General features: G+C 53.3%; 1 protein-coding gene across 6 annotated transcripts in view; it reads right to left on the reverse strand.

The window, feature by feature from the left end:
- MPRIP (myosin phosphatase Rho interacting protein) overlaps window positions 1–27846 on the reverse strand; it is a 154019-nt gene that overhangs the window by 68601 nt on the left and 57572 nt on the right. For all 6 annotated transcript variants that reach the window (XM_047832870.1, XM_047832867.1, XM_047832868.1 and 3 more), the window contains exon 4: window positions 989–1140. In XM_047832870.1, coding sequence (XP_047688826.1) covers window positions 989–1140 — 152 coding nt within the window. The remainder of the gene's footprint in view (window positions 1–988; window positions 1141–27846) is intronic.

The raw sequence follows: 27846 nt of genomic DNA on the forward strand, positions 1-27846 counted from the left end.
AGCAGGGACTCGCCGCGTGGGCTTAGGAGCACGGAGCTCTGCCCCCCCACCCCCACCCCCGGACCGTCGGCCTCAAACCTGGGCCCCCCTCCTGCTTCCAGGACTCCCCCTGAGCCTCTGCGCATGGCACGGTCAGGGCAGTGGTGTCACTCAGAGACTTTCTTTCCTTCCACCTGGACAAAGAAGCCAGTGTACGCAGCAGCACTGGGGTGACAGCGAGCGAGACGCAGCCTCCTCCCTCAAGGACCTGCTGCTGCTGTCTAAGGAAGCCACGTGTGCATGCAGACAACCTGCATCTTTTCTAAGGGCCAGCCGATGGCGCCAGGTGCCTCAAGGGGGAAGGCTTCCTGGAAGAGTGCACGCTCCGGCTGACTCTACCAGTCTGAGGGATGGAGGGGATCATTCCCCACTGAAGGCACAGAGCCAGTGGGCAGCAGGGGCATATGTGGTGACAAGCAGCTCCGTGCTGGGACACGAGGGTGGTGGAGGTGAGGCTGGAGGGCTGTGAAGGGTCCCCCCCTCCAGGGCCAGCCAAGGAACCTGGACTTGTTCCCCAAGTGATGGCGCTTTCGGCAAGGTCAGACGAGCTCTGGGACTGAGCCCCTCACGGTTGAGTGACACCAGGTTGGGGAGGCGTGGGAACGGAGGTGGGGAGACCAGCGAGAGGCCTAAAGGAGACGAGGTAGCCCCGGAACTGGGCAGTGCCAGCAGAGGGAGGCGCCCGAGCACACAGGACATGAGGAGACAGCCTTGGTGGGTATGTGGACATGCGGATGACGCAAAGGCGGGTGGAGGGGGAGGCCAGTTTCTGGCGTGGTGACCAGGCACACAGCAGCGCTGTGAAGAGAGAGAGGGGACTCAGAAGCGGGGACACATTTGATGAAGAAAGGGACGGCGATATTGCCCAATTTGTGCCAAAGGGAACCGGTCCGAGAACCCGCTGGTGGGCAAGGAGCGCCTCCTCCCGAAACGTGTGGGGCAGACTCACCCGCTGATGATCTCCTTGGTCTCTGCCCGGATGAAATGCTCCTTCTCAGGGGTCAGGATGCACAGGGAGAACTTCTGGCCTGTCCGGGCCTCCCCATCCACCACATCTGTGCACTGGTTCATGTTGATGGTGCCCTGAGGCAGGGTTGTGGGCTGTAAGAAGATGGGGCGGGGAGTCACTCAGGAGCCAGCACTCATGGGTCAGAGTACGGCAGCATGGACTGTCCTTGTAGCCCCCGGCCCTCTCAACCCTCGTCACTTTGACAGGCACCTGAACCTCTCACGGCTGTGTGAGTCCCCAAATACAACAGACGCACGGGGTGGTGCTCTGCCTCGCCGCCACCCTCCTGGCCCCGCTTCCTCCCTACCCATCCCCGGGGAGGAGAGGTGACAGGTCTGTTCTTCTCGGAGGACAGCCAGCTGGACATTCCTTCCTAGCTGGAGAACAATATCCCAGCTGGTACTGGGGGAAGGGGGAGAAACAGGAAGGGGACAGCTCTGAGAGGACAGCTGAGGGGACAGAGGCAGCCAAGAGCCAGGTCTCACAGGGATTACTGATCCAAGAGAGCAGTGAGAAAAGGCTCCAGAGGAGGTGGTTCTAAAATAGCAAGGTTATTTTTAGAGGCAAGGAGGGGGCCAGAGAGAAGCCACATCCTGGAAGGCAGGCTGTGGGGCTGGCAGGCTGGAGCCACACACATCATAAATGCTTTAAAGGTAGGCCAAGCCCACTCGGGGCAGATGACCCACCGTCACCTCCCAGGAAGCACCCACGAGGATTTGCTACAAGGCTGCCTGGCCAGCACCGGAACAAATAAATTTTTTTTTTTTCCTTTTCTGACACTGTTAGACCCTGAGATTCGGGACAGAACGCAAGCAAAGAAGGCTTTAGATTCCTACTGGGGTGAGGGTCAGCAGAGAAGACCTTCCTAAAGAGGATCTGTTACCCCTGCGTCCTGTGGCCCTTCACCTTTCCCCGAAACAGGAAGATGCTTTGGGGAGGGAAACAAGGTGCCGTGGCTGTCACCATGCCAAGGGCAAGAGCTCCCAACCTCACCCAATATGGCTGCCAGCTTTCTGGTCCACAGGAGGGAGAAGGAGTATGCCTTCCAGCTCCAAGAAGCCTTTCCTCATGGAGCCTCTAGGCTCAGCCCGTCCTTCCTTAGGCTCAGCTCAGAATGCGGGCGGCAGGGCAGGAGAGCCAGCTGTGAGCTGGCCTCTGACTTCAGGTGTGGATAGAGAGGGGGCAGAGTCCCACTTCTGAGAGGGGGCACACCCATACTAAGCCTAGTGTGGTCCTTCAGTGAAGCAGACTTGTAGCATCTCTCCTGGGCTCTTCTGGAGAGTCTTTGAGCTGGAAAAGGGAGCTTAGTGGCTTATCCTGCAACCAAGCAGGGAGGTTCTTCAGCAGCAGGGAGCAAGACTGGTAGCCTGGGACACCACCCCCCCATCTGTCTTCTGGCTGGGGAGGCCCACAGGCGTCTAGTGGGCCTCCCACCCCCAATGAGTAGTGCTCCCACGGCCACAAGAACACACCTTCCAACCCAGGGTGGGGCCACATGGTCTTCCTAGGCTTCCCAACCTCCTCAGTCCAGTTCCAGCACCTCCACTCTTCAGAATTTCTAATCCCAGGTCTGCTCTGGCATCATGCCACTGCCCCATCTGAACCCCCTTTGGGCAAACTAAGGGTGGTGACTTCTGCTCTTTTAGCTCAGCGTCCTGCACGCTGAAGCACATGTTCCCCCTTGCCACCGACAAGGCTCACGGATCCTCTGAGGTAGGTCCTTGTGCCTGAAACAAGAACACTGATGTTGTGGACTGCTGTGAGGATCAGGGCCCTGAGCAGGGCCACAGAGGGGAGAGGGGACAGCAGAGGGGCTTTCCCAAGGTCACGTTTCCTCCTTTGTCCTTGATGTCCACCCCAACTTGGACTCGTGGGCGTCACAAGGTGCCAATGTACGCCCACCTGTGGCACATGGAAGCATGACGTAAGTTATCTATCTGTGCTATTGTGCCAACAGCTTATAAACTATGACACATACGTAACACACACAGGGAAGTTAAAACACACCAACAGAAATTCTAATACTTTCCTCTCACTATGCCACCTAGTGGGCTTATCTTTAGAGACTACTGTGCCAGGGTTCAGGGTCACGAAACTGCTCACCGTCCCCTCTTGCACAGTAGTTGTGTTTGCTGGACACGTGGCCACCGGCCACCAGCAAGATTTCCCAGCCAGCCCTGCAGCTGAACGCGGTCATGGGACCTCGTCACCAGTCGTACCCTAAGACTTCCTACGACCTCTTTGTGCCTCAGTTTTGTGTGTGTGCAAAATGAGGTCTCTACCTCCTTCCAGGCGAGCTTTCAGAAGCGTCAATAAAAAGCAAAGACATAACAAGCTATGGCCAAAGGAAACGAATGTTTATTTACTATCTGTGTGTCAGGGTCTTATCGTAAGTACGACCTCTTCCACGCCTCCTTAAATATTATTTATGAGGCAGGCACTGTCTAATCCTATTGGACATGTGGAAAAAGGGAGCAGAGTCCACAGCTCCTCCTGAGTCTGCACAGTGCCACCAGGGAGAAGCCTCACCAGCACCGGGGCCACCGGCTGTGAAGGTGCTCACTCTCCTGGGCGATCACCACTTGCTGGGCCTGGGGCCAGCACGTCCTCTTACCGATACTCTCGCAGCATCCCCCCCCTCCCCCCCCCCCCCCCCCCCCCCCCGGCTGCCAATTCCGCCACCCCCATGTGCTCCTTCACTAGTCTGCCCTCAAATCGTGGACCGGGTCAACCAAAGGTCTCCAGAGAGCCCCCAGGCACAGGTGTGGCCACACCCTTCTGCATTCTCAGAGCTGAGGAGAGAGAAGACCCTTGACAATCCAACTCCCGGCCAGACCAGGCCTCGTGCTTAGAAAGCGAGGGCAGATATCCAGGCTAAAATCCACATCCAGCCAGAGGGAACCCCTCACCCCAACACTGTCGGCAGAGCTCAGCTCCATCTGACGAGCTCCCTGCCCTCAGTCTGTACCTCCAGAGGTTAGGAATCCAGGCCTCCGACGAGGCCGAGCGACACCTAGTTTTGCTCAATTTCAAAAAAGAGGTGGCTGTCTGCAGGCCACCCAACTCTGCTCTGTTGCCAGGTTATGGGTAGGCCCTCAGCCAGCAAAGTCACCAGATGCTCTCCGGCCACCTGGGGGCTTCCGGTCCTCTTCTGGCCTCCACACACGTCAGCCTGGATGGTAGGGCTGCATCAGTGTCAACTAATCCCAAGGCCGAAGACCACAGAAGCATAAAGTGACCAAGCAGGATGGCTAAGAGCAGGGCCTCTCTCCAGGGATGTGAGCACACCCTGCTGAGAACCCAGCCCTTCTGTCATTTGCCCCCTGGCCCACAAAAGGCCAAGGGAACCTCTCCCCACTGCAGCCGGGCACCTGCCGGGGGCTTGCTTTGGAAGACGCTGCCACAGCAGCCTTACCACCTGGAGACCCTCCACCCCCACCCATCCCAGGCACTTTAGGGAAAACAGGCCTCCTCCACTTCTTGTTGGATCTAGAAGTTTGGGAAGTTTCTAAGAGCCAGAGGGAAAGACGAGGAAAGTAGCACAGATGTACAAGGAGAGGCCAGTTAGAGCTCTCCATGGGGGTCCTTCCCTCCAGGCAGCTGTGCTTACAGAACCAGCGGCCACGCAAGACTTGGATGGACCGGGACCACTCCAATTTACACCCCGTCCCCCATTCAGATGGGGAAACAGAGACAAAGGCTTTCCCCCAGGGCAAAGTAGTGCTCACAAAATCTTAACCCAGTCAACTGCAGGTCGTACGACAGTTCATGTATTTCAAGCTAATCTGCTCATGATGGACAGAGAAGAGCGCATTTCACTTTGGGATGAACAGCTGCATGGGCACACACACACGGGATGAAAAATTACGGGGCAATACTTGCACCGCGTGCGCTGCGTTCTGTATTATGTCCTCTCACGCTCCCCACGACCCACTTGAGGAGTAGGAAAAGCAGTGCTACCCGGTGGTGACAGCGGTCAGCCAGCACGTCTCCAGGCTGCCAGAAGCAGGGGCGGAATATGCTCCGGGAAGGACAAGAAGACTCTGCCTTTCAGTAGGAGCCGCCGCGGCAAGCATAATATTGTCTTCCGGGGTTGGGCAGGCTCTGAATAAGTAGTTACAGGTTCACTCTGATGACAGCCACAGGAGGAAGGCGCTCTGACAGGCTCGACCCACAGATGCCCAGGCTGGGGCTCAGAGCGGGAAAGGGGCCTGGGGTCACCCAGAGCAAGGGTGGCCCGCGCTTACTGCAGAACCTGTCAGCAGGCAGGAGCAGAGACAGCCCTCGCAGGAGCATGACCTCCTCCACCCTCCCCAGAGGTGACCGTAACGGCTCCCACAAGCTCCCGTACGGAGGCCTCCCTGGCGGCCACACTGGAGGCATGGTCAGGCCGCTAGAGCCAGGTACAAGGAGAGAGCACATCCTTTCTCTGGGATTAAGGAGGTTAGATTTGAATTTCTTCTGCAAGGAAGGTGGCCCTTGGGGAGCTCTGCTGAGTACTGCTCCCCATCTCAGGCGCCCCTGGAACCCCGCTCCCTGAGAGGAACACGCGCTGGTCAGGATCACAGAGACTGTCCCTTGGCTCTTCCTGCTACTGCCAAGCTGCAGGAAGCGTCTAACGAATCCTGAGTCCCTCCCTCAAGTCCTGAGTCTAACGAATCATGAGTCCCTCCCTCAAGAGGTGGGACACCAAATGCCATCCAGGTGTAGACTGGGCCACCTGACTCTCAGCACCTGACTCTCTCCAAGGCCACAATTCTCCCTAGTGAGCAGCTCTCTTTACACGAATATCCTCAAAGTCCAAGTTCGCAAAGGAAACTGGCAAGACCCATGGAAAAAGGGTCTTAAGACATACCCACGAATCCACCCAGGATTGGAGTGAGCAAAAGCCGCCCCCTCACCCCTCTGAGAGCTCAGAGAAGCAAGCGCCTTCCACCAACCTCGGCCAAGGGCCCCAGCAGGTGCCCTCCACACAGAACTCCTTTCCTCCTGTTCCTTGCCTGGCAAGAAGCCAGCAAAGTCCCCCGCCCAAGCATCCTCCCACGCATTCTGCAGTCCTCGTGGTCTGTGGGGTGGCTCACAACCGTCCTTCACACCCGCGGTCTCGCCACAAGTCTTCGGGTGCCAGGTCTGTTTCCGTGGCCTCACGTGGCTCCTCTGGAGGGAGAGCCCCCTTCTGCACCCCCTCTGCCCTTTAGGGACTCCAACATGAAACCTGACTGCTGCAACTCTGCCTACAGGGGGAGGCCGGGCCAACCAGGCTGGGGGCTGTGGTGTGGGAGCCTGTCACCTGTGCGCCCAGCACCCCAGGAGAGGAGGAGCCAGATGACTGAGCCTCTAGCCCCTTATTCCCCACAAAGGCTCAGAGACCTAATGTAGCCTCTGGGCTTTACGTTTCTAGAACCCAATGAGCCAAGAAGCGCACCACCTCTGGTACAGAGCCTTACATCTGCCGCTCACCACATAAGTCACCTTGGGCAAGCTGCCGACTTTAAGCCTCAGTTTCCACAAGTGTAAAACAGGAGTAGCGATATCCCTTACTTCAAATGTAAAATGAAGCAGCTACTGTGGACAATATTCTGGAGGTTCCTCAAAAAGTTAAACATGGAGTTGCCACATGACCCAGCAATTCCGCTCCTAGGTTTATACTCCAAAGAACTGAAAAGAGGTGTTCAAACAAAACCTGTACACAAATGTTCACAGCACCACTATTCACAATTGCCCAAAGGTGGAAACTGCCTAAACATCCATCAATTCTAGTCATACAACAGAATGGTGTTCAGCCCCAAGAAGAATGAAATACTGACACGTGCTTCAACACAGATGAGCTGAGCCCTGAAAACATTAGCTAAGTGAAAGAAGCCAGAGACAAAAGGACACATACTGTATAATTCGGCTTAGATGAAATATCCAGAACAGGCAAACTTACAGAGACAGAAAGCAGATTAATGGTTGCTAGGGGATGAGTGGGGGAGTGGGGAATGACAAGTGACTGCTTAATGGGTAGGAGATTTCCGTTTGGAGTGATGAGAAAAGTTCTGAAACTAGACAGTGGTGATGGCTGCACAACATTATAAATGTACCAAATGCCACTGAATTGTACACTTGGAAGTAGTTAAAACAGTACATTTTTGTGTTGTGTATATTCTACCACAATAAAAGAAATCCCTTACCTCACAGAGTTGTTCACAGGAAGTGAGGGCTCAGGGCTGGCACATGACCCAGGCTGCCTCCCTTGCTGTTTCCCAGCACGCATGCGCGCGCGCGCGCGCACACACACACACACACACACACACACACACACACTCCCCACCAAGCAAGGGGGTGGTGGAGAAAAGACCATTTATTCAATACATTTTCTGACTGCTTGCCCCACGGAAAAGAGAGGAAAGCACCGGACACATCTGTCTCCTACCCAGGGACAGAGAAGAGGCCAGCAGGGTGAAGAGAACGGGCCTGGCTGGACTGGAGGGGCCATGGGCCGCCCTCTCCCTGAGAAGGGAGGAAACGCCAGGCCTCCAAGCCCACACTGGAGGCCAGTGACTGGGCCTAAGATGGCCAAAAACAGGCTCTTGAAAATGATGGGCCAAACCAAGGGGTTTATCTGAGGGCAGCAGAGCAGTTTACCTTCATTGTCTGTGTCTCCCAGGCGCTACGTCAAGGCCCCGGGAAAGATCAGAGTCTGGTTTCCCCATCACACTCCAATGCGGCCGGGTGTCTGCCCTTCTTTGGAGCACCAGACACTTCACCTGCACTGTGGCCTAGCCCTCCTCCCCCACCAGCTCCCAGGCGCAGGCAGGCCCACACGTGAGTGTCACACCCATCTCTTTCTCACTGCCCGCCTCGGAGTCATCCCACTGCTCACTGATCCCGGTCGAGCCAGGGAGCTGGGAGCCTCTGGGATGTGTTCTGTGGGAGGCACGCAGAAGCAGCTGGCATCCAGCGGGAAGGTCTGTGGTTTCTATTCTCCCAGGCACGGCACTCAGCTCCTCAGCACTGTTCCACAGTTAGGACCCAGGCCCAGGGTGGCCTCGACTCTGCTGGTCTCCCCATGGTCGCCAGTACTGGTCCAAGAATGACCTTTCATGAGCACAAATGTGGCCAGGGCATTTTCTGTCTTAACTGCTCCCGTAGCTTCGAGCCCAAGCTCTCTGCCCCGTGTTTGAGGCCCTCAGGAGCCCCGTCCTCACGTCCTGCCCAAGCTTACAGGCCTAGGTGACCCACTGGTGAATAGGCTGCCCTCCTTTATAGCCATCTTCTGCCAGAGATGCCTGCCTCACATCCCTCACCTCCCCTCTGAAGGAAAGAGCCCTGCATGTAGCCCTGAGTCCACTTTCGGGTCTGCCCATCTCTTCTCCACAATAGATGGTGAGGTCCTCAATAAAATTAATTTGACTTTCCTCTATATGCCTACATTGGCACCATTCAAAATGAGCTTCAGCACTTATTTTTGAATGATATATGGGGAAAAAAACCGACCCCTCTAAGTTTACGTTGCAGATTCATTGTATAAATACTATGCTTTATTTATAAATATTCTGTAACATACGTACCACAACATTCTACTTATAAATATGTATTATTTTATTGGTTATTCTATTTGAGAGAGAGAGAGAGAGACAGAGAATCCTAAGCAGGCTCCACCCCATGCCCCTGAGATCATGATAGCCTAAATCAAGAGGCAAGATGTTCAACCGACTGAGCCATCTAGGTGCCCTTGAATATGTATTATTTATAAAATAGGAACACCCAACCTTGCCCAATCTCATTTTTGCTAAGTGGGTAGCTGGATGCTCCATGTGCAAAGGTAACAACTCCTCCACCATCTGAGGGCCATGAAGTGCAGGAGCCTGAAGGAGGAGCAGGGCCCAGAAAGGGCCCGACCACCAGAGGACCACGGTGTGCAGCCACCACCCCTGGGGCCAGCAGATGATAAAGATGAAACGCAAGAGGTGGGTGTGGCCATACTGCATTAATCCCATTTGTAGGAAACGGCCAGAGCACGTAAATTGACAGAGACAGAAAGTAGATCGAGGTTGCCAAGGCCTGGGGGAAGTTTAGGGGATGACAGATAAGGGGTACAGGGCTTCTTTGCGGGGGGTGGGGGGAATGTTCTAAAATTAGATGGCTGTACAATCTTGTTACCACGCTAAAAGGCAATGACCTATATACTTACAAGTAAAACAAAACAAGACATTGCACAGGTACAGAAATAATCGGCACGTGGCAGCCCTCTCAGAGGCCCATGCTGCTCCACTCAGGCCCCTGCAGGAAGAACACTCACAGCCTGCTGCCTCCAACCTAGGCCTGGAAGGCGCCTGATGCCCCTCCCTCTGTCACGCGTCTCAGACGTGGAGGCCACGGCCCAGACGGACACAAGGACTAGAGCCCGGCTTTCCAATTCCTAACCCACCTCAACACATTACCTCTACTGCAGCAGCTAGAGCCAACCACCCGCAAAGAGCTAACTTGCAGCCTACCAGGCCCCGACAACAGGCGTCTGTGCGGAACACATAGCAGCTCTGAGCTCCTGCCAGAGATGATGATGCTCCTGTCCCTGGGAGGTTCCCTTCAAGATTTGGCTCTGGCCTCAACCAGGGGCAGGATGGGCTTTCTGAGGCATTCAGGGCTTCCACAGATTCAGCAGAAAGGGACCCACAAATGGGGGAACACTGGCTAATCCCAAGCAGCAACGAGAGCTGTGTCCGGTGCCGTGGCCACATCGGGGCTGTAGCCTGGGAGCTGCAGGAAGAGAGGGGCTGCCCAGCCCAGTACAGTACATGCAGGGAGTCGGTGGGGTGCTGTGGAAATGACCCACTAAGGGCTCTGTCAACCAGCCAAACTCACTGCCTTTGTGAAGCACTGTTAGGGTTGGCTAAACTTCTTTTTTTAAGGGAGAAAAGAATACAACAAGGACCTTTTTCACTTGCTGCCAATGCCAGGAAGTTCCTTCTCACACCTGCTGTGCCAGACTGGCCTGCTGGCTTGGGCCGCTGGCTGGGCAGCAAAGACGTCTAGGCTCCCACCAAGCAGCCAAGGGCCCTCAGCTCTCCTTGGGAAGCCATCACTGCCCAGCCAAGGCTCACCTTGCTCCTAAGACCGGGGGCAAGGGAAGACGGGAAAGGGCAAGGCAGGCAAGGGAAGACCTTTTATCCTCCTCACTCACCCAACCAGGATGAGAGCAGGACTCCACAAGAACCAAGTGCCCACTATACTGTATATGACAATTAACTCATGCTGAATCGAAGACCTAAATGTAAGAGCAAAAATATACAACTCTTAGAAGACTGAGGCAAACAGCTTCGAACACTGGATTTGACAAGGATTTGGATAGAACACCAAAAGCACAGGCATTAGAGATAGAAGAAACGAGACTTCATCAGAATTGAAAACTTTTGTATGTTGAAGGACACTGTCACAAGAATGGACAACCCAGAGAATGGAAAAAAATATTTACAAATCACACATCTGATAAAGGATCAACATGAAGAATATATAAAAGAACTACAACTCAACAGCAAAAAAAAAAAAAACAAAAACATATGAGCTAAAAATTTAGATAGACATTTCTTCAAAAAAGATAGAAAAATGGCCAATAAACACATGAAAAGGTGCTCAACACCAGTTATTAAGGAAATGCAAATTAAAACCACAATGAGATACCACCTCACACCTACCACGATGGCTTTAATACAAAAGAAAAGAAAAGAAAAGAAAAGAGAAAAAGAAAAAAACAAAAAACCTGAAAACAACAAGTGTTGGCAAGGATAAGGAGAAATTGAAACCTTTGTGCACTGCTAGTGGAAAGATAAAATGGTACAGCCCCTGTGGGCAACAGTTTGGCAGTTCCTGAAAAAATTAAACACAGAATTACCCTATCATCCAGCAATTCCACTTCTAGATATATCCCCAAAAGAACCAAAAGCAGGGATTTGAACAGATATTTGTATGCCCATGTTCATTTCAGCATTAGTCACAACAGCAAAAAGGGAGAAACAACCCAAGTGTCCACTGATGGATGAACGATAAACAAAATGTGCCCCCTCCCCCCACAGGAATATTATCCAGCCACAAGAAGGAATGAAATTTTGATACATGCTATAACATGCACGAATCTTAAAAACATTACATTAAGTGAAATATACCAGACACAAAAGGACAAATATTAGTGTTTAACTCCTAGGGGTTCAGTTGGGAAGATAAAGAAGTTCTGGGGATGGAGGACCCTGATGGTCGCACAACAGCATGAATGTACTTAACGCCACTGAATTGCACACTGAAAACAGCTAAGATGGTAAATTTTGTGTTATGCATATCTGAAGACACACACATGCAAGTGCGCACACATCCAGGCCAAGCTGGATTCCCACACTGGGAATAACTGCAACATGAACAGTAGAAACAGAAACTGGGCAATGGGTAGAAAGAAATGCGTCATTTCAGCCAACATGCTCCTTGTCTACAGGCGGAGTCTGGCCAACTGTAGCCCAGTTACAGCAGCCTTGCGTGAGGTCTCCCCAGCAGGTACGGAACAGAGGCAGCAGTGGGCATGAATCTCAACCCTCTCACCCTCCAGCTTCCTATTCCTCCCTCTCCCCGTTTCCAATCCTCACCTCGAGGACAGGAGCAGCACCTCTGCCCCCAAAGGATGGACCCCAGAATCCTGCCGGGGATCAATACTCTCCTCTAGGGCATTGATACTTCAGAGCACAGCTGGACCTGGACAACATAAGAACTATCTTTCTGATAGATGTGGTGACCTCAGGTACAAACTATGTACGAATGAGCATCCGTTACAGGAATGAGCCTTTTGACTTGAACACGATTAGTAAGGTTTAGCACACTGGCCAAGTTCACCCAGAGCCCCAAGCTTACTTCCCTAGCTCCAGACCTTGAAGTAAATCAATCTCCTCCCCCTACAATGGAACCACTAAATCCTGCCTTTATAGTTTTGCCTTTCTCGGTTTCCACCTGGCACCTAAGCACCCCCCTCCTCCCCAGTTCTGTTGCCTACCTGCCTGCGCAAATGTCCCTCGTCTCGGCCTCTTCTCCTGGTATGTCCCATAGAACCTACACTTTTTGGAGGCTGACGTGGAAGACTCCTGAAGGAAGTGCGTTATCACCCGTCTGACTCACAACTGAACCTGTGGGCCTGTGGCCCCCCCGCCTAAATTCTCGGGGCTCTGACTCTAGCTCCACTTTATACTTTTAATCCCATCTACTGATAGTGAAGGAAGTCTTCAAGGCCCTGCCTAAAAGTCCATGTAATCACCTTAGAACTGGCTAGACAAATGTTTAGGAATAGACAGCAGGTATTTACTGAGCACCTACTTTATGCCAGGCACACACTGTGCTTGGTTGGTGCAGGGGAGAGGTGAGAACAAGTCAACGGGCCACCTTAGTAAAGCTCACTTCATTCTCATGGTGATAAACGTAAATAAAAAGAAAACAGAGCAGTGAAATAAATGACTGAAGGAAAGGAAAAGAAAGCAAGTACAGGACTAGGGAATGCCTGGGGGGTGGACCCCACGGAGGCCAACAGAGGCAGAGTGAAGGAGAAAGTAGTGCTGAGGCCGCGGGGCAGGGATGAGCTGGGGCCGGCCTGAGGAAGCTGGTGGGCAGGCCTGCTGGAGGACTGGAATGAAGGGGGTCCGGGGTGGCCACAGCCAGCCTGGCCCGGAAGACATGACCTGCCAAGGACGTGTGTCAGCAGAGGAGGCCTGGCTGTAGCTCACAAGAATACTCTGACCCCAGACAAGTGAGGCAGGCAGATGAAACGGTGGCCCAGACTGCGATGCTGATGGTGTGGGGGCTGCATTCGGGTTATGCTGAAGGTAGAGCAGAAAGGATTCGAGGCCTATGAGGCTAAGAAAAAAAGAGCAGACGGGGATGACTTTTAGGATTGGGCCTCAGTGACTCAGGGCTAGAGCAGGTGCTAAACTAAAGGACTAATTTTTCTCTCCTTTTCTTTTTTTTCTTTTTTGTGCTTCGCCTATATTTCCAGCTACCTTTTTTCTATCTCCCTGCTTCATAGAAAGTATACCTTCCTAGGCTAAAGCCACAAGTAATGGGAGGCAGGCAGGCAGGACAAGAAGTCAAGTGGAGCCATAGAGGCAGGGAGACAGGAGCCTGTGTAGAGTGTCAGAGCTGGAAAGGCCTCTGGGAGACTGCTAAGGGCTGGCTAACAGGACAGTCTGTCTGGGGCAGGGGTGAGGCAGGAAAGGGAAGAGGATGTCCAGGGGTAGAGGACAGAGCAGGAGCACTGGTGGGGCAGAGTCTGAGGGACGAGGCAGGCTGAGGAGGGCGGCAATCAAGAAAAGGACTTAACTCAGCTCTCCTGTCAGATGCAAAGGAGATGGAAGCAATGTGTCTGTGGTCAACAGTCCTATGTCACTTCTCAACAGAAAGAGCTTCCTTCTGGGAGAGGATCATGTCCATTAGAGTGAAAGCCTGAGACATCAGGTACCCAGCAGGCAGTGAAGCGGGCCCCTGAGGGGTCAGGTGACCCAGGGGCACACGGGCAGATGGGCAGAACTGACCCCAGGCCCATGAAGCCCAGGGTCACCGAGAGGCCTCCAGGAGGCAAGGGGGACGGGGGGGGGGGGGGGGGGGGGGGGAAGAATCATGTGAGCTGGGAACAGAAAGGCTAGTGCCGGTGCCACCAAAAGAAATGCCCAGCTCCTCCCTTGTGGATGGGGGCCGGGCGGGATTTGGCACCTGCCGCCCAGCCCCAGCGGCAGCTCTGTCCGCCCCTGCTTCCCCCTCAATCCATCCCCGCCCGCTTGCTCCACGATGCCGCTCCAGGCAGCCCCAGCCCCAATCCAAGGAGGCCATCTTCCTCCAGGGGAAGGAGCAGACAGAAGGTGGCTTGAGAACAGGGCTCATACAAGTCAGGGCTCAACAAAGGCCAGAAATAAACGGAAAGAACGTGGTTCACAGGAGTGACAAGCGGTGGAGAGAAGGGTCCCAAATTGAGTCTTACACGAGTAGACTGAAGGGGCCAGGGCGACTTAACCTAGAGAATGAGGGCTGACTGAGGAGGGGCTAAGGATACAGAACAGGGCCGCTGTTGCCAAAAGTTATTAATTCAACAGACAGGCACTGGACACCAGGCCCTGGGGACAGTGATGAGTAAGACGTGGCACCTGCCACAGGGAGGCTGGCGCCAAAATGAAGGTATGAACACAGCCTGTGGGAAGCAGGGTATGAGGACGCCAAGAACAAAGGAGTCAAATGTCCTAAAGGCTTCTCGTGGTACCAGGATCAGACCTGTCCAGCAAGGTCCCCAACAGGACGGGCTAGGCTGAAGGGGGCAGGAGGTGCTGAGATGGAATTCAGCTAGAGATGAAGAAGGGCATTTACTAAGGCTCTTTCAATAAATGAACATTTTGTCCCCATAAATCTGAGGCTGGCATCATCCCCACTGTGGATGCACAGAAGAAAAAAAAAAAAAAACACTTAGCAAAGCAAAGCAGCTACTACCAAGAGCGTTCATCCACTTGGGTATCTACGGAGCACCTACTATGTGCCAGGCACGCTCTCTAGGCATTGGGAACACAGCACTGAACAAAAGCGACAGAATCTCTGACCTCATGAGGCTGACCTTCCAGGCTAGAGTCAGCAGGTAAAGTCAGTGAAGTGTCAGGTTGTGGAAGGGCCAGAGTGGAAAATGAAGCAGGAGCAGGGATGGAGGAGCTTGGGGCAGGGGAGAGGGGTCTGAGCAGGGCAGGAAGCAGGAGGAAGGGGTGAGGTGCAGGGAACAGGTAGAGGGCAAGCCCAACAGCAGGGGACTGGGGCACAGGTCCGACCTCACACCATGCCTGGGACTGGAGGGGACCCGTGGGGAAGCGGGAAGGCTGCCAGCCCTCCCTCCAAGTGCTGAGGGAACCGCTGATGGAGGAGTCAGTCCTCAGTTCCCCCATTTCAGTCCTGTTGCCTTGGTCTAACCAGACAAGATTGTGAAAGAACCTTGTTACTAAAGCACAGCTAGTCCTGAGAGGGCCTCCGGGCCTCCACTGTGGTTCATTCCCCAGCATAATTCCTCGCCACCATACCGGGCCTCCTGCCGTCAAGGCAGGAAACGGAAGCTCCTTGACAAAAGGTCACGGTGGTGGGTGCCCAGAACCACTGGGAGATGGGGGGAAAGCCCCGGTGATGCTGCGATCATGACCCGAGCCCACCCGGTCTCCAACTTGGCTCCTACCATCCCAGCCCTGCTCGTCCAGGGCTGCATACCTGCCTGGGCTTTCCGGCCAGGGGGTGGGGTCCGCCCTTCCTTCAAGGGCAACTCCACTGGCACCTCATTTGCCAGCCTTTCCTGGTTTCCCAGTCTACACTTCCTCTTTCTCTAAGTTTCTATGGTACTTAAAAAAATTTTTTTAATTTAATTTTTTAAATTAAAAAAAAATTTTTTTTAACATTTATTCATTTTTGTAAGTGAGAGACACAGAGCATGAGCGGGGGAAGGGCAGAGAGACAGGGAGACACAGAATCCAAAGCAGGCTCCAGGCTCTGAGCTGTCAGCCCAGAGCCCGACGTGAGGCTTGAACTCACGGACTGTGAGATCATGACCTGAGCCAAGTCGGACACTCAAATGACTGAGCCACCCAGGCGCCCCCTCTGCCAAAATTTTTTTAAATAAACTTTTATTTCAGCATAGATTTAGATTTACAGAAAGTTATGAAGCTACTATAGAGTTCTCATATACCCTTCACCCATTTTACCCTATTATTCATACCTTACACTAGTGTGGTACATTTATTATAATTAATGAATTGATAGTGATCTATGATTATTAAATAAAGTCCCCACTTTATTTGGATTTCCTTAGTTTTTTCTTAACATACCTTTTCTGTTCCAGGCAGAAAGATCCCATATTACATTTACTTGTCATGTCACCTGAGGCTCCTCTTGGCTGTGACAGTTTCTCAGACTTGCCTTATTCATGATAACACTGACTGGCCAGGTATTTTGTAGAGTCTCTCTCAATTGAAATTTGACCGTTTTCTCATGGTTAGATTGGGGCTAGGGGTTTGGGGGAGGGAATCCACAGAGGTAAAGCCCCCTTCTCTTCATGTCCTATCAAGGGCACAGGACTTAATCACCGTTGATGCAGACCTCGCAGACCTGGCTGAGGCTGTGTTCGCCGGTTCTCTGCACTCTAAAGTCAGTATTTCTCCTGTCTCAGGAGGGAAGTCACCACCTGCAGCCCAGGAATAAGGAGTGAGGAGTTAGCTCCACCTCCCTCGGTGGGGGGGGGGGGGGGGTGTTGGGAGGGGGGGGTGGGAATCGCCACACAAGTTATTTGGAATTCTTCTGCAGGGAGATTTTGTTTCTTCTCCCTTATGTGTTTATTTCTTTATTCATTCATTTACCTATATAAACTTGTGGATATTCATTTTACACTTCAGGCTATAATCCAATCCTACAGTATGTATTCTGTTTCTCAAATTCTGTATTTTTTTTCTAGCTTCAGTCACTGAGGAGGGCTTTTTCAGTTGGCTCCTGTGTCTCTCTGACATATCCCGCCAGTATGTGCACACGTCCACTCTCAAAGTACTTCCTTACCGTCTGCAATGACAAGGCCTCAGAATGGACCAAATATCTCAGCCTGGATATTTCCCACCCTAGTCCTAGAATCGGCTAGAATGGACTTAGACACCAAGACCCAGGGGCTAGGCGTGCTCATTGCTCCTGGGGTGTTGCTGCCTCCCGGCCTTCTCAGCTGATGGCAAGGAAATACAGGTGCCTATAAATCCATCTATGTCCATCTACCTACATCCATCCAGCTTGCTCTCTCTCTGTCTCTCCTTCTGTATCCCTATTAAACTAAATATACTGATATCTTCGACTCTAATCCAGCACCATGTGGATCCCTCTAGCCTCTCCCCTTGTTTGCCTGTAACCACCCCTCCAACAGTGGCCCTGCTTTCTGCCGGTCCCTTTACTTAACTGCCGGTTCCCGGGACACATGCATCGTGTTTCAGAACTCTTAACCAGTACCCTGAGGGAAAGAACCTTATCAACTAGAGCAAGGTGCTCACATGCTGTCTCGCTTGACTTCAGTCTCACACATTCCATTCACTTCCAGAGGTACACACCTCCTTTTTACACCACTGCCTAGAATCTCTCCCAGTGAACTCCCAGGGAAGAAGAGCCTGCCAGAGTTCCCCGTATACCCAAGAGCTCAGCAGTGAGTAGGGCAGGTCTAGATGAACCTAGAACCCATCCAGAAGATGTTAGACCTTCTGTGTGAGTTCTGAGCCCTTTCTCCCAGGATGTGTTCCATAAGGAGGGAAAGGAGAAGACTGGAGAAAAGACAGAACACACAAAAGGGAAAGCGGTGGGAGGTGAAAAGCACCCCCTGGCCAAAGCTGCCCTCAGGCCTGTCAGAGTCTATGTCTCCCAGCACAGCAGGGCAGGTGGGAGGGAGCCGCTCTGAAAGGAGGCGGAGGCTGGCTGCAGCAACAGTGGCCTTATATGGAGATTCCCACGTCCCAGCTCCCAGCCTTCGGCTGGCCGCTGCCACCCTTCAAATCTGCCTTAGCTTGGGAGAAAGGGGTGCCTCTGTTCCACACGGTGTCACTGCTTTCCTCCCCGAAGGCCTGCCAGGTAGATCTAGGGAACACAGGCTGCTGTTTGCCAAGGCAAGACTGAAAGCGATGCAGCCACTGGGAGCCGTAACCTCCACCGAGCCCCGTCTGCCGCAGCCTCCCACTCACGCCCAGTACTGCAGTCTGGAGGCGGGGAGAAGAGGCTCTAGGGGACCAGAGCCTCACCAGGGAGCCTAGGAAGAAGGGAAACAGTCTTAAAGCACAAGGTTTTGGAGCTCAAAGCAATGGTTCTCCACTTCTGCTGAATAATGGAATCACCTGGCAAGATTTTTAAATAGAGGTTCCAGGCCCAGAGACTCAGATTTAAATTTTCCGGGGTGGGGCTTGGGCATCAGGATTATTCAAAAAGCCCCTTAGCCCTTCTAATGTCCACCCAAAGTTGGGAACAACTGCCTCAAGGGGAGACCCCGCTCTCTGCTGTCGCAGTGCGCTCAGCTCTGGGGCTGGCTGGCTGTCCCAGGCGGCCATCCAGCTGGATTAAGTCACTCACAGCTTTTGGCTGGGCCAAAGAGGACCTGATGAAAGCAAAGATGGAGAGGGAGAGCAGAGACAAAACACAGCTGTAAAGAGCCTGCTGGAAGAGGGGGGAGGTGGGGGCTGAGAGGGTACAAAGGGAGAGCAGATGCCAATGGAGAGGTCTCATAAGGTGCCCAGCATCCAGTGCTCGGGGTAGCAGCCTCAAAAACCCTGCCAGCCACAACAGTAAAGAAAATGCAGCCCCCGGGCAGCCTGAGGGGAACGGGTGGGAGGGAGAGGGTCATTTCCCCTCCAGCGACACTGTAAGAACCTTGGGAAAATGGAGACCATGCCAGGCAATCATACCGCCTGTAAGAGATGTGACGGGGAGGGCGGGGGGAGGGGGGGGGTGACCAGGGCTGCAGCATGTCTGTGTGATGACAGGGGGCAAAGCCCAAGAAAGCCCTTGCCTCAGGAGGAGGTACCCTGAATAACCAGCAATTCAGGAAGCAGACTTCTGCCTCCACAGCCCCCTGCCCTGAGCTCTGGGTCCAGTTCTTTGGCTTCTGCTCGGTGCAAGCGTCTGGCTGGAGCACAGCACATGCAGGGAGCTTGCTGCCAACACCGGGGACGCGCCGAACCACAGGGTGCACAAGTGGTGTATGCGTACACACCCCTTCCCATCACCCATGCGGCTCAGCCTCAGCAGCAACAGCCCTGGGGCCGTCGCAGGGCTCAGCTTAACAAGACCCACACGCACTGGAAGCCCAAAGGACTTCAAACGGCCCTTTGGGGAGAAACTCGCACATGTATATAAAGAACCCAAACATGCTAGAGACAGAAACTTGAGACTGCGACATATCAGGAATCACTGGGCTTCCCCAGCTGTCCAGGTTTGGGAACACAAGGGGAAAAGAGAGGGGTCACGAGAGGCCTCTGGCAAGAGACCCTCAGGGATGACCTGGGCCTGGGTCTGTGCATTGACTCCACCTGAACACAGACCAGAGCGGAGCCATGGCCCTCCATCGCTTCCCTTCCCCTGCAGGGACACCAGACTCCAGGTTTCCCGTAGGCCTCAGGACAAAGGGCAGAGGAAGCCTGTTCTGTGGTCAGACTCAGGCATGTACTGGCAACAACAGCAGTGGACTCAGGGTGCACCTGTTAAAGTCTAGAGAAAGCAACCGGCCCAGGACTGAGTTCCCTGAAATCCCTCTAAGGACAGGCTCTGTGCCCAAATCCCATGGAGGCAGAAGTGGTCTGAACAGGGCCCAGTGCCGCCTGCATTCCCTTGTCACCGGGAGGAGGTAGAGCCACCTGGAGGAACACCCTCTTCTTCCCAGACCCCCGTACTTCTCCTTCATTGCCAGAAAAAACCCACAAGCACCAGCACCCTCCCTCTTGGGGTAGGGAGCCTGGAACACATCAAAACCTGACACCCTTCTGGTTAAAAGGCAGGAGAAGCAGGAGCAAAGAAGTAAGAAACATGTGGAAGATGCAAACCTTCGCTGAGAAGGGGGCTTGATGTCGAGTTTCTTTTCAGCTTATTCTCTGCTTCCAAAGAGGACACCACCCCAGTGAAAGGATTCAGTAAGACCTGAGATCCTCTGCAAGCATCATAGGAAGGCCCACATTTGACAAAGAAGTCCCAGTCATGGATGCTATGCTCTCTCTTGCTTCTTTCCTACTGACAATTCCCAACCAGTCTCTCAGAAATTCCCACCTCCTGGGGCTCTGCAGTGATATGGTGATGTCTTAAGAGCCACCTTTATAACTGGCCACTCCCAACATGTTCTTCCAAGGTTGAGAAAACTTACAGATTGGTCAGTTATAGGGTTATGTACACACGGGGTCTTTTTTCCCACAATGCTCATCAACCCTAATGAAAACCTAGTCTCTGAGATAGACAGAGGTCTTGCACATGACAGGGGCTGACCTGCCTCCCCCTGAACCAGCTCTCCACCCTGAATCTCTCCAAATGGCCTGGCTAGAGCCTTCAACTGGTCAGAGGCACTGAGGCACTCAGAAGGACACAGCTCTGGACCAACACAATCCTGTGGTGGGCCATGTCCGGGCCCTGGGAGGCCTGTGGGTGGGCAGGGTACCTGGGAGAGTGGTCTCCAGAAGCGTTCTTGGAGAAACAGCCTCTCTCTCGGGACCACATCTCAACTCTTTTAAGACCACAGGCTTTCTCACAGCAGGCTCTGTGCATTCTCGTTGCCGCCTGCCACCATCAAGTCCCCTGGACGGAGGCACTTCTGCAAGTTGACTACAAAGGGCCAAGAGGCAGAAATGCCCAGAAACTACCACAGGCTTGGTGGGAAAGACCCACAGTGTGGGAATCAAATTTCCTTTCACTCATCAACCATTCAACAGACTAATAAATACTGAGTGCCTCTGCTGTGTCAGCAGGGTTGAAGGGACACAGTGGCCCAGGATGGCACCCCATAGACATTTACCCTGGACGAGTTCCCCCAACCCACCTGCACTTCCTGAACCTGGTGCTGGCTACAGAGGTGTGTGCCTGGTTTGTGAAAATTCATCAAGCTGTACCTTGTGATGCGTATGCTTCTATGTATGGCTTACATCAATAAAAGGTTTTTAAAAGCCTCCCTTTGGGTGGAAGATGTCCTAAATGGTGCAGGAACTGTCATTTAAAAGACTGAAGTGTATGAAACAAGCCCTGCCCAGGTCACAGAGCATTGCCCCTTTCTGAAGAGCTGCATGGTTTCGAGGGGAACACCCCCTGGCTGGAAGAAGAGGTCAGAAACTGCCTCTCCTGTGCCAGGGCCTCCAACAGAACTGCCACCACCAAGTAGCCGGCCCGCCCCCTTCTGCCTCCGTGGAGGGGACTTAGAGGCACAGTCTGCCGTGTGGCCTTGCAGACGAGGGCCCCAGGGGGCCAGAGCAGTCCTGCCCCAGTAAGAGCAGCGTGGGGTGGGAGGGTTCCACGCAGTCTCAAGGGCAACCCTGCCAAAATACATCTGCCACAGACAGTGATGGGCGACCATGGAGTCAGCACATGGGTGACCGGGGAGTGGGACAGAGGCCACTGGGGAGCTGGCCTGGAGCCTACGGGTAGAACGGCCCGACGGCACCATCGTGCCCCGGCTCGGCTCTCTCCCGGCACGCAGGCAGGTGACCCTGCACGGGGCAGATGACAGCGCTTCCCGACACTGGGGGAAGATGATGGCCATCTCAGGTTACACTGAATGAGATTAATGTCCACCTAGGATGAACAACCGAGGTCTGTTTCTAGTGTTTTGTGTGAGGCTTATGTAACCCTAGAGTGGGGAAACCATGATACAAGAGGAAATAGAGGAAAAAACAAAGCACACGTGGTGGACATTTGGGACTGTCCCAAAGATGCACTTGAAAGCAGCAAGGCCTCTCTCAGCACCACCCGATGCCAACCACTCCCCAAACTAGTAAGAACCCTAGGAGAACAAGCTTCTTTCAAGACAGAAAACCTTACTAAGTGCCCTAGAACAGACTGTCTCAGGGAAATAACAGAATGGGGGCTTAAGAACAGGGCTGGTGGCCCAGGCCGCTGGGCAGCAACTCTCTTTCTTGTGGGGGGGGCGGGGTGGGGGAAAGACAGAAAGCAAGACTGGAGGGGCGGGCTCACATTCAGAATGGAGGGGCGGCTCCCGGGAGCAAACTGGCTGGCCCAGCAAGGGCCTGCTCACCGAGCCCCTAGGGGGTGACCTCGGGGCAGGGTGGGGGGGGGGCGCGACTCAGAGAAGACACAGCTGAAAGAAAACAATTGGGCCTCTGTCCCTGTGACACTCTGCCAACTGCCAGGGGAGGAAGGTGATGGGGACAAAGGAAGGATGGAGAAGCAGTTCTGCCTTAGTGGTTCCCACCCAGACCTGACTGCAGCCTTGGACTGTTCAGCAGGAAGGAAGGATGAAAGGTACAACTGCCCAAAGGGCAGAAAACAACTCGTGCCCATCCTTCATGGGACATCTCTACCGGCGACACCAAAGTAACTATCAGGAAAGGGAAAATAAGTTCTGGAAATTCACCATCAACTTATACAGCCAGAGGCTCAGGACAGCAAACCCAATGGACGTGTGGCCCAAGCAGGATCACACCTGGTGTATTTCACCATGTGCATCCAGGAAACCGCTGCCAACATGCCGAGAAATGCCAGGCACTGGGTGAGATTGTTGTTCAAATGGTGGCACAGCAATGTGATTTCAGGCAAGTGACTTATGCTCTCTGTGCCTGAGTTCTTCTCATCTACTACATGGAGGTAAAAACAGTACTTGATTCATAAAGGCTGTCACAAGGGTTAAATGAGCTAACACGTACGGAGCACTTAGGAACGACGTGCGACACACGCTGAATATCTGACAATAGGGGCACCTGGGTGGCTCAGTCGGCAGAGCGTCTGACTCTTGATTTCGGCTCGGGTCATAATCCCAGGGTGGTGGGATCAAGCCCCACACCAGGCTCCACGCTGAGCATGGATTCCCTCTCTTTCTCTCTGCCCCTCCCCTGTTCTCCCTCTCTAACAAGAAAACGAAGTTTATTGGAAGAATATGTGACAAATAAAATACACATTCTTCATGATCATCCCAGATGTACTCAGAAGAAAACACATTCATTCAGAGAGGTTAAAAGATTGGCTCAGCCATCGAGAAAATGCAAATCCAAACCGCAAAGAGAGAGCACATCATCCCTACTGGGGTGAGTATACTGAAAAGGTACACGAGGGCGTGTTGCGGAAGGCGTGGGGAAATCAGGCCCTTCGCATACGGCCGGTCAGAACGTGAAACAGGGCAGCCGCTGTGGAAAACGGTCTGGGAGTTCCTCAAAAGATTAAACACAGAGTTACCACCCGACCCACAGCTCCATTCCCAGATAGATGTCCGCAAAAACTGCAAGCACAAACACCCTCAACAAAAACTACGTGGGTGTTCACAGCAGCATTAGTGGTAAGAGCCAGAGAGTGCAAACAACCCCGGTGTCCACCTACAGAAGAACGAACACACCAAGTGTGGCATATCCATCTGATGGAATATTATTAAGCCTTAGAAAGCAATGAAATTCTGATATGGGCGACAACACAGGTAAACCTTGAAAACACTGTGCTTAGTCAAAGAAGCAGACCCAAAAGGCCACATATTGTATGATTCTGCTTCTATGCAACGTCCAGCATAGGCAAAGGCACACAGCAGAAAGTTGCCCAGAGCCAGTGGGTGTTGGAGGAAAATGGAGAGCAACTGCTGATGGGTGCACACTTTCTCTCCGAATGAGGAAAGTGTTCTGGAATTGGTTGTGTGGATGGTTGCGCAACTCTGCCAAGACACCAAAACCCACTGAATTGTTTGCTTTAAATGCATGAAATACACGGTATATGAATTACAGCTCAACCAAACAGTTACCAAGTAGAAACTGCTCTTACTTGAAGTCACACAACCAGCAGGCTGCTGCGCCGGGTCCTGGAGGTGAAAGTCTCTGCTCAGCAGCCCCTCTGCGGCCCCTCACGGGCCTCCTTCCTGGTGGTGTGGGCGTGCTGGCCTCCGCTTCTCTGATATCTCCAAGTACCAGAGTTTATGAGAATTCATGCAGCCATGCCAAAGAGAAACTAAACTAATGTTTCGTTTGCCACACGGAGATTTTGTAACAATTTTGTAACAAGCACACCTCGTCCGTCTAACCTCATCACTATTCCTGAGGTTTCAGCAGGCCACTCCCCACGCGTGGGGCCTTAGACAGGGTCCTCTCTGTAGAAGTATAACCAGGTTCTCTTCCGGGACGAGGGGGGTGTGAGAAGAGAAGGTGTAAGAGTCACACATACACACTCTCCCCACCCGGTTAAACCGCGAAGGCCCGGGATGTGGACAGCAGGGGCACAAAGGAGTTTCCACCTTGTCCTTCCCGCCCCAGACCAAACGAGCCTGAGGCTCCTCCCGGCAGGCCAGTGCATTCATTCAGCTCCATGGGGCTGGAAGCTCCTATCTCTTGGGAGGACTGGCCGTGCTCCCATGCACATCTCTTTCCAGGTCTCATTCACACCGGTCCCCACCCCCAGGAACCCCACCAGCTGCCTCCAGCTCTCCTCCCTGGAGCAGCGTTTGCCTCCTCAGGTGTGCATGCAAGGCCTAGAGCAGCCCGGTCAGGAGGAAGGGCTCCTCCAATTTCCTAGCACACCAGCAGAAACACAGTAGTGCTCAGACATCACCAAATGAACGAGCAAGCGAGGTGCCTCCTTTCTGTCAGAAGAGTTAAGGCCCTGAGTGCTCAGCTCCTGGGTCTAATTACAGAGCGTTGGGTCAGGGCAGTCATCGCAAAACAAGGTACCAAATGGAACGGCCAGAGAGAGTCATTTCCGGTAAGCGCCCCTCAGAACAGGGTCAGAGAACGAAGACGCCCAGGTCGGTATGCTAGGTCTACTGGCCCACGGGCATCAGCTGACATTTATTTCTGTTTCTCAACCTTCCAGAACACTCTGGCACAAGCAGCGGCAGGTCTCTGTCACCGTGACAGAGCCTGCACCTCAGCTACCCCCCGCAAGGAAGCTGTGCTTGGGTCACAGAATTCTCTTCACATTTACTCCTCACAGAAACCATCCAAAGTAGGCAGGATCCCTGCGTCTGTGTGGAGGGGGTGGCGGCTCAGACCCCCTGAGAAGCTGAGAGGGCTGTGCAAGTTGGGAAGGAACCGAACCAGAGAGGGTGCTCCTGGCCTGCTGGAAAACCCACACGGCGCCACCCGGCAGACAAGGCTGTCTGGCGAGCAGTCGGGATTGGTCACATGGCCAGAAGCGTCCAGAGGGCTGCACCTCGCCGCCGCCGCCACCACCACCGGAGTCCTCCTTGCCCTAACCGATCCTCCCGGCCGCACAGGTCCAGCATCCCTCCCCGGCACCACACGCGCTCTACCCACCTCCCCCCTGAAGCTAATTAAACTCCTTAGGTTAATTTTAGTCCCAGGATTTCGACACTTGGGGTGAGTTGAGATGCCGGGGTCATTTACTAGATGACACCTCAATCGTCTCTGAAACGTCGGCCCCCAACGGTAGATGGTGTTGGGGTCGCAGGATGAGACCCCTCCGTCAGGCTGTGAATGCATTCTACACGCTGAGCCCGTAGCTGCTAAAGTCATAAAACATTCCTCCTGTTTGGGGAAAAGTTAAATGCTCATTGTTCCCAAGAAAACACCCTACCTCATGTTCTAGGAGATGTCCTGTTGCTAAAAAGGAACAAAGAAGCTTTACTCAAAGATTTGATTATTCCAGCTTAAAATAAAACGAGGGCATCAGAAGTCAGGGAAGTCGTGTGCAAAGGGCCATTGTCTGAGGCAGGATGTAAGGAGAGCATATTTGAAACCAATCTGTTTTCCTGCAGAGATTTATGCTTCCATCTTTTTCAATACTCTTTTCACTCCCGTGATGTCTTGATACAGCAGATAAGAGAGGGAGACGCTCGTTCACCATGAGGGATCGTATGAGGAAGGAACCGACATCAATGCTGACAGCCCTACTGGAAAGTACTTAAGAGACAACAGGGGCCATGGGAGGGGCAAGGCTGCCACAGCGAGAGCCTCTGTCTCCAACGAAAACAGATTTGCTCTGGCGAGGGCATGAACTTCAACTTTCTCCATGTAAAAAGAGAAGGCCAGACAGAAGGATCAAAGTACAAGGTGAGCTGGTTCAGCTCCACAAGGCTTCCAATTAGGCAGCTTACTAAAAATAGAGGCCACCGCTTCTAAAACAGCCAAGGTGGCCGGATCCCAGCAAAGCCACTGCTGCCCTGGGGTCGGGCAAACATGTCCAGTCCGAGCTTCCCTCCAGCACTGCGGATGGTGAACACAGGACTCCAGAGCTAGGGTAGGACAGGGACAGTGACAGTCACTGGTTCCTCTGTACAGGAAGCTGACCGGACCAGAGAAGGAAACACGTGAGGCCTCCATAGCTCTATACTTTACCGATATTTTTTTTACTCTAGACTTTCACCAAAGCAGGAAGTGGAAGCAACTCAGTCCACAGCTGCCTGGAGTGACCAGGCCTTCTGACTCTCAGTCCAGTATTCGCTTTACCACATCACCCTGCTTTGAGGGAAACCAGACCTCAGGGGGTGGAGGGAACAGACTGAACACCTACGGGCAGGGAAGAGGAGAAGGAGAGCCCCGCAGGAAGCACTGAACAGGACGGGCTGTGCCTTGTCAGGCACACATGGGTTTTTCTGACCCGTGGGCATCCGTGCACACGTTATGGACACGCGCTGCTTCAGGTGGATGAGTTCCACACAGGCTTTCAACTCTCGGGGCACATGCCAGACTGGTTACAAAAGGGATGAATAAGTGAGGTCAAGCCACAGAAGGGCACGGGGTCTGGTTAGATAAAAGCAGGAGGAACAGCACCCAACTACTTTTCCAGAGGTAAGCCCAGAACAAAGGGCACGGGACGGCTGACTCTCTATTGCCCCAACAACCCTCGAGAAGCTTCTCGCAGAGACCTGGACGTGCCAGAGTTCTCTAGGAACAGGTACCCCTTAGCTGGGTTGGGAATGCAAAACATCGGGAGGGCGGGTGTGGCACCCTGGCGCACGGAGGGGTGCACACTCAGCACAGTGGCCACCTGACACTCATCTCGTGGACCCCTCAAGACCCCAAGGTGAAGGCTATCACCAGGGCACCAGATAACTCCAAACAATAGTAAATAACATGCACAAGGTCCTTGCTATTGTCAATACTGCTCTCAAAACGTTTCTGAAGTTTCTGCGTTTTATCTTAGAAAGAACATGGAAAAACATATTTTAAAACCTGGGTATAATACTACCAAAATGTTAACCTCGGCTTCCTGGGTCTGAGAGCAGAAGGGGCTTCCCTTCAGGGTGAAGCCTGCCTTCACTTTGCTCAGAGGGCCTGACGACGAGAGCAGGACACGGTGGCCAGTCTCCCTTTCCTCTCCTCAGTGCCTAAGATGGATTCCCCAAACGAAACAGGAGGCTGCGAGGGACGACCAGGAAACACAGCTCCCCTGAGTTCTTGTTTAGTGTCCACAACCCTAAAAAGCTGTTATGATTCTCCCCATTCCACAGATGAGAAAATTCCCATTCAGGAAGCTTACAAAAAGCATTCCCGGTCAGCTAGCAGGTGGCAGAGCTGGAATTTGAACCCACACACGCCAAACCGTATTATTTTCTGACAAATTGCTTGAGAACAGATTAATTGAATTTAGCTTCGTTTTGATACGCTGCACAGGGCGTGCAAAGCCCCGCCTGGAACAAGCAGGGAGCCTGGATGGCACGGGTTGGCTGTGTTGTCTTCCCCTGCATGGTGTGGACGCTGGGCTCCCCCCGGGCCAGACTTCCCTGGGGTGTTCACGAGGGGCAGCAAGGCGCTCTGGAACACCTGCATCTCAAGTCAGAGGCCCTGTGTGATGGAGACCTCTCGCTTTCAGGCTAACTTGTCACCACTCTAAACCTGTGTCCTGTGTCCATCCAGGTCACCTCTGCCCACGAGGGCTGCAGTGGAGAGATAGAGCCTGGCCGGAGTCACTGAAGGACTTCTGTTATGGATGGAATGTTTGTGTCCCCGCCCCCCGCCAAATTCCTGTGTTGAAACCCTACTTACTGCCCAACAGGATGGTAGTAGGAGGTAGGGCCGTTGGGAAGTGATTTAGGATTAGATGAGGTCATGAGGGTGGGGCCCTTAGGAATGGGATTCGAGGCTTCTCAGGGTCAGAAGAGAGCCTATGTCCTCTCTCTGCTCTCTGCC

The sequence above is a fragment of the Prionailurus viverrinus genome, chromosome E1 (genome assembly GCF_022837055.1).
Source record: "Prionailurus viverrinus isolate Anna chromosome E1, UM_Priviv_1.0, whole genome shotgun sequence".
Taxonomy (NCBI): Eukaryota; Metazoa; Chordata; class Mammalia; order Carnivora; family Felidae; genus Prionailurus; species Prionailurus viverrinus.